Source organism: Neodiprion pinetum, chromosome 6, assembly GCF_021155775.2.
Source record: "Neodiprion pinetum isolate iyNeoPine1 chromosome 6, iyNeoPine1.2, whole genome shotgun sequence".
In the NCBI taxonomy this organism is placed as follows: Eukaryota; Metazoa; Arthropoda; class Insecta; order Hymenoptera; family Diprionidae; genus Neodiprion; species Neodiprion pinetum.
Window position 1 is genome coordinate 31,083,176 of NC_060237.1, and position 12,321 is coordinate 31,095,496.

Consider the following 12,321-nt stretch of genomic DNA (forward strand, 5'->3'; position numbering starts at 1 on the left):
TCTGAGACCAAAAGTTTTTTGCCCAAAAAAAAAGTAAGGCTAACCCCTTTGCATTTTTGGCGATAATTTTCGCGATTTTGAAAAGTGCTGGAATAGATTCTTTATGGCAGTATTCCGACGTAATTTTGCCAGAGAAAACGATTAAGCGCAGTCCCAATACGCTGCGAGCAACGTATAAAAAGTTACGGCCGAAAAACGAAGAATTACATTTGTTTTTTCTCCCCTGTTGGTCCCACGCTCCATTTGCTGCGTTTTTTAAAATCCTGGAGGTTTGAAGAATTTGAAGTATAAAATATTATCATGTTCCAGAATTATTACTAATTTTTTGAATTTTTAACGGGAATTCGTTTACATTCTTTTGATTCGAAACATTGAATAAAGAATCACGTCTTTATTCCGACAATTAGAATTCACCCGAGAATGAACTTTCTCATTGAAATGATTAAATTTGTATGAATACAATCATTTCAAACTTTCCCACTGAAAAATAGAAATTAGGAATTTTTTTGAAAAGTTTCATTATGTTACCGTAATCAAAAATTCTTCGTGTTAATCCTTATTGTTAGCCTGAAACTCGAAACTGAGTAGGACACTTATGTTGTATCACGTTGCAGGCATTCAGTTGCCGGTCCAAGTATAGTGGGTGGAGTGAGGCAGCAACCAGGCTCTTGGTCTACTCGGCGCCCGAAGAAACCCGCGAAAATAATGCAAGGCTACGGAAAGCATTCTAATTTGATTGCAAGGATATGTTATTTGCATAGAGGTATGTATGTACAATAATACGAATAGGAAAGGAAAGTACGTATTTCTCTGTTTTTTTTTTTCAATAATACACAATTTTATTTTTTGTAGAATCGAGAAAATTACTGAGAACAAAACGATGCATTGTGAATAGTTACAATTAATATGTACAATAATAATAATTAATAATAATAATAATTTCGATAATAGTAATAATGACGATAATCATGATAGTAATAATAATAATAATGATAATAATAATAATAATAATCATAATAATAATAATAGCAAACTAATAATAATAATTTTCTTTTTTTGTGGTTTCGTTTCTCTATTCTTCTTACCTCATTAGTTAATAATGATTATAATAATATTAATAATATTTCATACAGCCAACTGTATGAATTTTGTCCTTCCTGTCAATCGTTAACAGCTGTTGTCGCTTCGACTGATTATCGTTCAATCGAATATCATTCATACATGGTATCCATACATCGAATATTAATTTTATAAATAATTGGTACCTTGGCGTATGTAGTTTTGAATTTGAGGCGTACTCCATATTATTAACACACCTATATTATATGTATAATATAATGTTTTTCGCCATCGCTCATATAATATTACACAATAACGTAATTTTCACCTCTTAAATAGTAGAATTACAATGTTTCATCTTTACAAACGTGGATATTATTATTATCATTATAATTTTCTCTTCAAATTTCATTCGTTTCATTAATTTTAAAAATTTTCATCTTCATTTTCTCGTTTTGTTCAATTTTCACTAAGCATTCTCTACCATTGATTAAATGCTCTTAGTGGCTTAGAAGCCGGTGATGTTGGATTATCTATACTTCTCATTTTTATTATTTCTGCCTATTATAACGGCCTTTTCCCCCTCACCGTTCTTCGCCATAGTATGGACATTAATTGTTTTACCCCCTACGTGTCCCTGTCACCACTGCCCATATCTTTTCATTATACATACTTACATAGTTTTGTTCCCACGATTTAGATGCATATACGCTGTTCGCTGATTTCAAAGCTTCTATTACGTGGCATGGTTCAACAACAACCGAGCAAAGGACCGCTCTTTACTCTGAAGGAGTATCACCATTTTGCCTGTGACGTTGGGTAAGTGACATGAAATAATAACAGAATCGGTTTTCAAGTAGACTCAAAATTTGCATCGATAGGTTGCTACCGATGTTGCGACAGGATGAAAATTAATCTCCGCGTACCGAGCAAAAGCCTTTTTCGGCTGGTACGGATTACTTTCTGGAAAATTATGTTCTGCAATTGCTTTGAAATCTACTTCACCGTAACTCATCCATCGCGATGATAAATAATACCGGGCGACACTGTAAGGGCTGAAACATTTACTCCTGTTATTCATTCTTTCATATTACATCATATTCATTCATTTTACAGTATGTATAGGCATATACATTTACATATACAGTATGTATATATATGCATACACTACTTATCTAACGGAGAAAGCAGCAAATTGTTTCGAAGAGAGTGAAACGTATACGGTGAAAGACAAGTAATTGTGGTGAATAAATGAAAAACTAGACTGAAAAAAAAACAATACCTTACCAAGCGGTGGAAATCATAGTGAGTTTAAGATTATATTATCATTCTTTTTCTTCTTTTTTACATAACTTTCAATTATCGCGTTATTGATTTTTCTTTCATTTTTGTCACAGCTTTATTATAGTGCAATGAGGTCACATTTCAACCGTCGACTACGTTATGTACTTTTATAATCGTCTGTCGTGAAACGGATCAAAGGTTTGCGTGCACGCATATTAATATACTCAAGTTCAAAATTTGATTTAATCAATCGTACACTTGTATAATTCAAGTAATGATATTCTATGTTTTTTCCTAAGTTGCCAATAGAACAATTTATAATCGGATGTTAAGGTTTGCATGGAACAGAAGTAATAAAAGGAATAGATATAATTTTCTTGGAGTTGCGTGTTGCATATTTCGCATAATTGACAATTACATAATATGAGCTGAGACCTCATTACACTTGACACGCGTTACATGTACATCGACCTGCATCAACTAAGATAATGCTTTATTTTTTGTTTTTAGTACAAGTAGTAGTAATGGTGGTAGTTCAGTAATAATAGTATTAGTAATATTAGTAGTAGTAGTAGTATCAGTAGTAGTCGTAGTAGTAGTAATAGTAGTCGTAGTAGTAGTAATAGTAGTCGTAGTAGTAGTCGTAGTAGTAGTAGTAGTAGTAGTAGTAGTAGTAGTAGTAGTAGTAGTAGTAGTAGTAGTAGTAGTAGTAGTAGTAGTAGTAGTAGTAGTAGTAGTCGTAGTAGTGGTAGTGGTAGTAGTAGTAGTGGTAGTAGTAGTAGGAGTAATAGCAATAGTAATAGTTGTAGTATTAGTAGTAGTAGGTTTTTCGTTTTTTTTCCTCATTTTTCCTTTTGTTTAAATTTATTTTTATACTTAGTTTTCATTAATCTGGTTCTGATAATCTAATAGACATCTAAAAATAACACCCATTTTTCATTATTATTATTATTATAATTATTTCATATTTGTATTTCATAGTTTTTTGTGATTTTTTTTGCGTTTTCGTTTCATTAATTTTTTTTGTTTTTTTGTCTCCAGTTTTCTATTTTCTTTTCTATTACCAATGAAATATTACTTAGAATTCCTTAAATATTAAACTGGGCCGCGTTGCTCGTGAAGATCCAGGTGCCAAAACTTGTCTCTATATTACACGTTAAATGGACCGATTATTATCATTTCTTCTGAAATTTTTATTCATTTACTTTTTTGCCTTTCGTTCGTACAATTTTTGCATGTATCCCTACGTCATATCTGTCGTTTCTCGTTGCTGGATTATATCCAATTTGATATCTCTTATAATAATTGTTACATAATATATTTCAACTATTCGATTTTTGTGAATAAATTATCTAGCGTGTTAATCGACAATTGTTTGACACGTCGATCCTTTGCAGTAACCAATGTCGCATACTCTGATTACACCTTATTTATTATACTAACGGCTGGAGTTTGACGTTTCCACTTGTTTTCGTATGTTTTTAAGATTTTTTTTTTTTATCTTTTATTATTGTATTGTTATTAATGTTTCTTTTCCTTTCGTTCACCGCCACAAAACTTTGTAGTATCATACGTTTTTGGTGTCGCGTAAATTGTACGGCTGTACCCGCCAATCGTTCGAAAATTGGCTCTGCTCTCTTATACTTTCACGTAATTTTTTGTACCCGTGTACCTACACGTCGTTTAAGCAACTTCCAGAAGAGTTTAATTTTAGTATCACATTTTCGGGGGAGCAGACTGGCCTGAGATCTTTTAAACAATTTCACATTATTCATACCGAGAACAGTGGTTACATACTGGTCACCAAAGAAATTCAATTCTCATTTGAATCCGCGTAATCTTTTTGAGATGCGAGCTACTTCATCGTCTCCCTACCCCTCCGTCCCTATTTCCCTCTCTTTTTCCCCTTGGTGAGCAGTAATTTACTGTAGTTCCATATTCATAGATTATACAAGTATGACATAAATGTGATTCGTTTAACAGTAAATATTTGATTCTTCATCACAGTTACTGCAAGGAAATTACATTACTTTGTACTTAGTCCTGTGATGTAATCTCTTATTTAATTATTAGCATAGGTAGGCATGGCGTGGTCTCTTAAACAAAGACTTTTTATAATACATTTATAATTACATTGATTATAATATGTATAGTACGCCAGGCGAATGCGCTCCCCTAATAGTACACACATCTCTCTCTACTACAGTAATATTGGTATTAATGTGTATTCGAAACAAAATGACATACACCGACGACTGGACCAAAAAACTGATAAGGTGCATCTGTATTATAGGTAATTATTCGTTTAGACATTTATTATTATTTGTTTATTTAGTATACTACTTATTATTTTTACTATAGTATTATTATTATTTTCCCTTCCGTCTGTCGTGATTTTATTCGATTATATCATTCATTTCGTGTATTTTTATTCCTTTTTTTTGGATTTTCTTCCTGGCGTTTTTCTATGATTCATTTGTTTAGTTTGGTTATTCCTCCGTTCACTTCTATTTTTCAATTCTATTCTTTTTGTGGATCGCGGGTACGTATGTTGTGTGTTTGTGTCTGTGCCTTTGTAGTAGTCTGGTGATGATTTACTTTTCCTTGATTTCATCGTTAATTCACGATAGACTCAACCATGTTATTGTTTTTTCTCATTCGCCTTGACAGTTGCTTCCATACAGAATTTATGGAACCGTATTAACAGACGGGGTATTCTTAAAACGAGCACTTTTATGTATAAGGTATCTGTCCAATCTGCTCTGTATCGCAATAGTATTATTTTTGAATTGTAATTCTTTTATTTCCGTTATGTTTCGCTTGCGATTTTCTTCTTCACTTTGTGAAATTCAGAATTACATGAGATTCGACAGCCCTAAAAAGACGGCATTAAAAGAAAGCTGATCATTCGTACCATAGACTCCGCGATAAATACGACAAGTTGCACATTGTACATATAAAAATTCCGCGTCCCGATATTACTTGCTGTAACCAATATGACTGCCCTAACAATAGGTTTCTACCATAAACTAATTGTTGATACAATAATTATTTGAATAGGTATAGGAGATATCCCGCGATATTGCAAGTGGATATTTTTTCTCGTAAATTGCACTCGCTTGGCCGTTGAGAATGGGACTAATTGTAAGAAAAAACGTTGTTCATTTGAAATGTTAATCAAAAAAATAAAGAAACGCGAAAAATTCGCATAGATGATGTGAAATGACCATGGACTCGAATATTTTTTCCTCGACAAACTGTTGCTTGTCAAACTTTGAAAGTCTTCGAAGCCGGAACTCTGGCAGGCTGACAATATATCAATCCGAAATAACTCAACAGTCCGTTACTTACGTAAGAATTGCAAGCAAACATCTGTATTGCACAGATTATTTTTAATTTTTCTTTCTGTTTTTACCGGAATCGTTTTGAAAATGAATTCCTCGGTGGCAGAATTCGTTTTTAAAGCTTTAATTTGCATGTTACATTATTCGATGCTTTGCTGCATCTGGTTCTGGTTAATTGGATGCATGTATTTAATTTTTCTTGTTTTTCTTTCTTTATTTTTTTTTTTTATTTTTTTTGCGGTTTTTTATTTCGCTAATTTATCCCACCTCTTAACATTTTTCACATATTCTATGCAATTGATCTCTATAATTCCAAGGCCCTTTATTTTTACTTTTCTCTTACAAAGACGCTTGAAATTTTTAGTTACGAATTTTCGCGATTTCCCTATAAATTCAGAACCAGTTTAAAGTATGAGGAAAAAATCAAGACAAATTTTACCATCGGAAGTTACAACTTGAAGTAAAATGTATGAAATTACGCTGATTAACTGAGGTTGAAAAATATTTACGGCAGATACGCGCCGACGAGAGAAAAGCGGAAAAAAAAAGTTGTCGATAAAACCAAATTGTGTTTATGTTTTTTACGGTTCATGCTGTAACCGAAAAAAAAAATTAAGGGAGGTAATTTTATTGAAAATATGATTCGTTTACAAATCTTGATGTCTGCAGATGAATTGAATACAGAAATTCATCATTGGAATGAGAACGGATTAAGCATAACTTCTTCAATATCACGAATATTACATGGATATGCTTAGGCGGTAAATTGATTAGAGTTGTCGTCTCATAATACCGCTAATTGAATATTCATTTCCATTTTGTTAAATCCATTTTGAATCGGGACTTGTGAGATTTGAGTAATCCCGCGGAATAAAAATTAGTTCAAACCATCGTAAGTTCAAATTTCATGCGTACCTCCCAGTCTTCCATATTTTTCAATCTAACTCTTCGTTCCTTCAGTCGCATATCTCTTTAGCTTATCGCATGCTAAGGAATATAATTACGCTGTTTTAAATTATATAAACAAAAAGAAGAAATTGTCCGCTGAAATACTTCGTTACATGTATAATTTGTAAATGTATATAATATATGCCTCGATTCGATCAATTTCTAAAATTAATCTTATACGATTATAATCGCTCAATAGAAAAAAAAACCTAAAAATAAAAACAATGTAATAATCTCGCGAATTCGGTAATATATAAATTAGAATAATTATTTTCAATTTTTTACTTTTTTTTGTTTAAAATAAAATACTTCGAGCAAGACTTAGATATTATAAAATTGTTTAACAGTATGAGGTATTCGCAATAATGACGAGAACGATTTTATAATGCGATAATGGCGGTGATAATGATGAATAATTGTGATAGCAAATATCACAATAATATGAAAATGATATGAATGGAAATAATAATAACAGCGACAATAACATCTCGTTATAATTGTTTCTTGCAAGACTCGTTAATTATTTTCATCAATCTTTTTTTTTTTTTTATTGTTAGTACGTAATAGTTTTGTCAACCGACAATTGACTATGGTGATCAATGGTGACAAAGATGACCAGAAGAAACGAAAATAGGAAGAAAAATTAATAATTCAAGTAATTCCATATTTTTTAGTTTTTAAATTCCGACCCTACTCACCAAGTCACATTAGTCATTTAGTCATACTTGTTAACCGTATTTCATTCTTTCTCTATGGTTCTCTGTCTATCTCTCAAATAATTCGAGCGAGCAATCAATCAATCTCTCATTATCTCCACCTTTCTCTCATTGTGAAACATTTCACCACGTCCATAAAAATGTGTACAATAATTTTACACATTGGCATATCTATTGACAATACTTTACACATTATTTCTGCCAGAGGTTACCAATGCATACATTTTTCTTTCTCTTCTTTTGCGCCAGGATTCGAATTTCTCCAACTCTGTTTTTCCGTTGGGAATAACAAGTGTCTTATTTTTTTCTCATTTTCTCCTTTTCATTCCTATGTTATTTGTAGTTTCAATTTTTGTAATTTAAATATTTTGTTACGTTCTCGTCGCAACATGATTCGCTTCTTCTCCTTTCATTCGCAATTCTTTCTTTTTTATTCATCGCCTTCTTCACACTTTGACTTTTCGTCGTCTTCTGATTCTAATTCTGTCTCTCCTTCTTTTTTTCCTTCTTCTTCTTTTTGACCATATCCTTAGGCTTATCCTTATGCTTTATCATTATCCTTCTCCTCATTTTTTTCTTCTTTTTCGTTTTACGACTCTCCTTCCCTCGGCCAGATACTTCAATTTCAACTCCAACTTTGCTGTAGCTTGTCCCCTGACAGAGGTCTAACTAACATAAGGTACTGATTCTTGATTCACGTGTCCTATATGAAATGGTGGGCTACTGAACAGTCGTGATATCGTGATTATTTTGGTGGTAAGATGGGCTCGTTTTGTCACACCTCACGATCCGCATAGTGGGAGCTTTTTTTTTATCGTTTAACCGTCATCTAATTCTTGAAGAAGTTTGGACGTCTTTCTTTTGATTATAACGCGTTTCAGTTTTCCGTTTCAGCGTAATCCAATTCCGTATTTCCAACTTTTCCTGTTTAGCTAGCATTCCTACCGTTGAGAATATGGCATTTATAGATTATCCATTCCTCTTAGCTTCTTAGCCCCTCGGCGTCATATGTTCATCTCATTTACCGTTCAACACGTCTTATAGTATTTCTCTTTCTTCGAATTCGCGGCTCCCTCGTGCAATGTACATTTTATAAACTTCCCATTAGTTCAATGCGGTTCTTTTTCAAAAGCTCCCTTCCTATGCCCGCCACCTCCGAAAATCTTTATCTGCAATGCCAGAACAAATACATTTACTACGGTTAAAATATCGGAAAATCCAATGCTAGTATTAGCGCTATCAAGTCCGACGTGACTTGAAATACTGTTAAATTTATTCAAGTGAATGAAATAGAGAAATTTGGGAACAGATTCTTTCCTGCAAACTGTATACTGCACATATTTTGTCAAACACGATCCAGAAAAAATCTAAAGAGAATCGACAACCCTGGAAAAAGTTTCCTCCAATGGCTTTCAATATATTGCAATAAAAACAATGAAATATCTTGTTCTTTACGAATCGATCCCCTGCGCTTCCCGGCTGCATACGTGGTTTGATTTTCTAGAGGGAGGGTGATTCACCTGTGAAATAGGAAGCCACGCGTCGACCCAGGAAACGGAGTTACAGAAGCGATAGGAAATTGCAAAGGGGCAAACTGTGTAGTACAGAAGCCCCTTTTACGGGGCCCCATTACTGCAGAAGGTGGCAACGTGCTTCGGGAAAACTCACCTAGAGATTGTCCATCATTTCAGAGAGGGTCAGCCTCGAGGTTGACATGGCGACGCCGCTGTCGCTGCTGCTCTGGACGCTGCTGTGGTCATCTGTGTCCGATTGGTTGCTCGTGTAGCCGATCACGTCGACCTCAACCTCGTCTGAAACATAAAGAATATCAAACGTCGGATGGTTGGAATTCGGTACTTTCGAATCAGGCAAGAGTCCGCAGTAACTGAATGCAACGCCGTTTAACCAGAGCGAATTCTCTCGGAACTTATATCCCTGAAATTGTTTTTCTATTTTTATTTCTTCTCAGGAATGGTAGTTACCAGACTACTGAAATTCCCCAAGATTATTCAACGAGAGCGCTAAGCGCGTAAATTTTTTACGAATGTGTAGACAGAGGTTTGGCAAAGCGTGCCGAAGACAAGTAAACAAGCTCAAGCGTAACAATTTTGCAGGATAGAGATAGACGAGTGTCCTAGAATTTTATGCATAGTCGATACAAACGATCGCTACTGCAGGTCTATCCGCATTCCTCTGGGACTCCCCTGCGCTACAGTTTTACGTAGGTTTCATAGCAGTTGACATAAATATGCGAGCCGAGTGCATAACAATACACACACGGCACAAGTTGCGAGGAGAAGAAGCTGTAACTGAAGTGAAGCAGGACTGGCTGCGAAATGAAAAGAGCTTGCGGACGCGTTGCCTGCACCACGCAGAAACCTTGTCGGAGAATGGCACATGCGGAAATGCGCGGAAATATAAGGAACTGCATCAGCTTTCTCCGTGGTTGGCCGGAAATTGCTTTCGAGAAAAGGACACTGCGCGCCTTGAGCTTCCCTCCCTCAATCTCCAGGACAAAATCAGATTTATATTTGCGTATGGGAGACGAACGGAGAAGAGGGGATATTTTCGGGAGTGTATTTCCGGCCGAAATTTCTTACCCCTATAAATCTACGCTCTCTCTTTCGCTTCGTCTATGTCTCTGCCGTTTCTGTTTTGCTTTCTTCCCCCTTATTTTTCGCGTAGGTATATAACTTATCGGGAAAATTTCACCCCCGGAAATATACTATACCGCGACAGTTTATTATCTTATTTTTGCCGATTGTTCCACGTCTAAGGCGTCGACACAAACTTTCCTCGGCGTCTCTTCGTTACCATCGACGATTCTCGCGGTGTGCTTTCGTCGTTCCTTCCACTCGCCTTTTCGCATGCATAAATTATATCGGAAAGAATTTCATCACGATGGCGAAATAGAGTATTTCATCGTTCCTACATAACAAGCCCCGTATTTTTTCTTTCCCATTTCTGCTTCTTTTACGATCCTTGTATCTTCAATTTGTCTTTATTACGGAAAAACGTCAAGTTCTCTGCGTATCGGGATAGATCAGGAAAATCATAAATCAGCGCGGATCATTTTCTATCAAACGTGAGGCCATTTCCCGAAAAATCGCACTCGTTCAACGATGGGCAGAATTCACTCCGCGTTACAATATAATAAATACCGCGATTGCAATTACGAATACACCGATGTGTATGTATGCAATAATGTAATATCTTTTGCGGAAAGCGGTCAGGTATCAAGACCTTTCGGCATGCGCCCCGTGCAAATATGCTGTCGTTCGCTGCAACGGATGTAATAACGTTGCGAGAAACCCATGTAAAAGGCTCTGGTGCTAATAGCGTGCGACAGAGAAAAGGTGAATTGATTTTTTCATCTTTTGTATGCGAAACTTGACTTACGTCATAAGATTTCCTTTGCTATTGACAAAACCCGGTACTTTAAAAGCTTTTAGGATTATTATTTGTGAATAAAATTAGTTTTTATACATGTATATGTATATACATATACCTTATATCACTGAATTTTCCACTTGACATTTTCTATTTGCTGGCTTTTTATGAAAACCATACCATACATGAAAGGTACGTCGAGTTTCCCGTTAATTAATCAACTTCTGGTTCAGCGGGGCGTAGGATCGGGGGATTTGAGGCTCACAATTCTTCAGGTTGAAGGAGTGGTCGTGGTGATCGTGGGGTTTTTTTTTCTTTCTCTTTTTCCTTTTTTAATCTCGAGGAGAAGGAAAAGAAAGTCCTGCAACGATAGAGTGGACCCAAGATTCCATCTTTCTTTAAAGGTTGTATGCGAATTCACATGTATAAATACGTGTGTATAAATACACGGGGGAAGGAAGGAGAGAGACTGAGAGACTTCACAGCAGAGGTTTTTTACTTGCGTAACAATCTTCTCTCTCCTTTCTTTCTCGTCGACGGACCTTTTCAACCGCTGCGCCCGCGCCGCCAATTCTCAACGCGGTTCAGTTGTTTGTTCGTTTTAACAAGTTCCCGCCAATGGATTACGCAAATTTTGTAATTATGTAAACTTGGTAGCTACCGCGAACCGGGAAAGTTGCGGCATTACGTCCTATATGGCTGTACCTACAAGACAGACGAGATATTCCATGCATTTTTTCCTCATTCTTCAAGCTACAGAGCAGGTACCTGAGCTTTACTTACAAAACGACGATTGTCGCCGAACTTCAAAAAAAAATATACAGAAGCAAAAGCCTCGTGATTTTTCGTCCATCGAGTCATGAACACGTTGCAACATACTCGCATATATATGACGACGATTATGATGATTAGATAAATGCTGAGAAAGAGGCGAGCTGAAATTGTCCGTCCGCAAGCGCGTCGAGCGTCGTGGAGAATTCACAATGCGTGGGTAAGATCATCGCTTGAGCAGGGATATGCTATACCAACAGTTACTACGTTAGTCGCGGAATGAAACAAATAGGTAACTGTGTCACGGGCTAAAAATAATAAAATTTCTGTACACGTTAAAAATATTCTGGCATCGGCTGTGGCTGCTACCGCTGCTGCTGCTGCTGCTGCAGGGCTGGCAACGATCGTCAAAACGTGACAGCTTTTACTGTACGAAAATTAAGGCCAAACCGATCCGTACTTAAGAGAAACTTCGATTCTGTAATACGGACGCAACGTAACCTTTATGTCTGCTCGTGTTCGATAAGAAGTTCATTCGCGAATAAAAGAGTGTACGATTGAATAAAACGGGATATAAGAATTGGGGAGTGATGTAAATGCAAAAATGAAATTAAAGTCGATATGTACCGAGGTCTGAACTGTACATCGCGGAGACTTAGAAAGCGTAAGTTAGCTTGAAGTAATGATCGAACACTAAAGAGTGCGCCAATAACGCTCAACGCACATTTTCACCAACCCTCGAGTTCTGACTATCTCAAAGTTTGAGCGTAAAACGTCGCCGTTCCCGCAGCAGTTAGAAGCCCGGGGGT

The 12,321-nt window shown here is 35.9% G+C and overlaps 1 protein-coding gene across 2 annotated transcripts in view; it reads right to left on the minus strand.

Moving 5' to 3' along the window:
- Positions 1–792: 792 nt before the first annotated feature.
- The window catches only part of LOC124222359 (MAX dimerization protein), a 126,265-nt gene continuing 114,736 nt past the window's right edge, over positions 793–12,321 (minus strand). For both annotated transcript variants that reach the window (XM_046633205.2, XM_046633204.2), the window contains exons 6-7: positions 9,020–9,162; positions 793–8,520 (exon numbers count right to left, since the gene is read on the minus strand). In XM_046633205.2, the coding sequence (XP_046489161.1) occupies positions 9,020–9,162 (143 nt within the window). In that variant the 3' untranslated portion in view covers positions 793–8,520. The remainder of the gene's footprint in view (positions 8,521–9,019; positions 9,163–12,321) is intronic.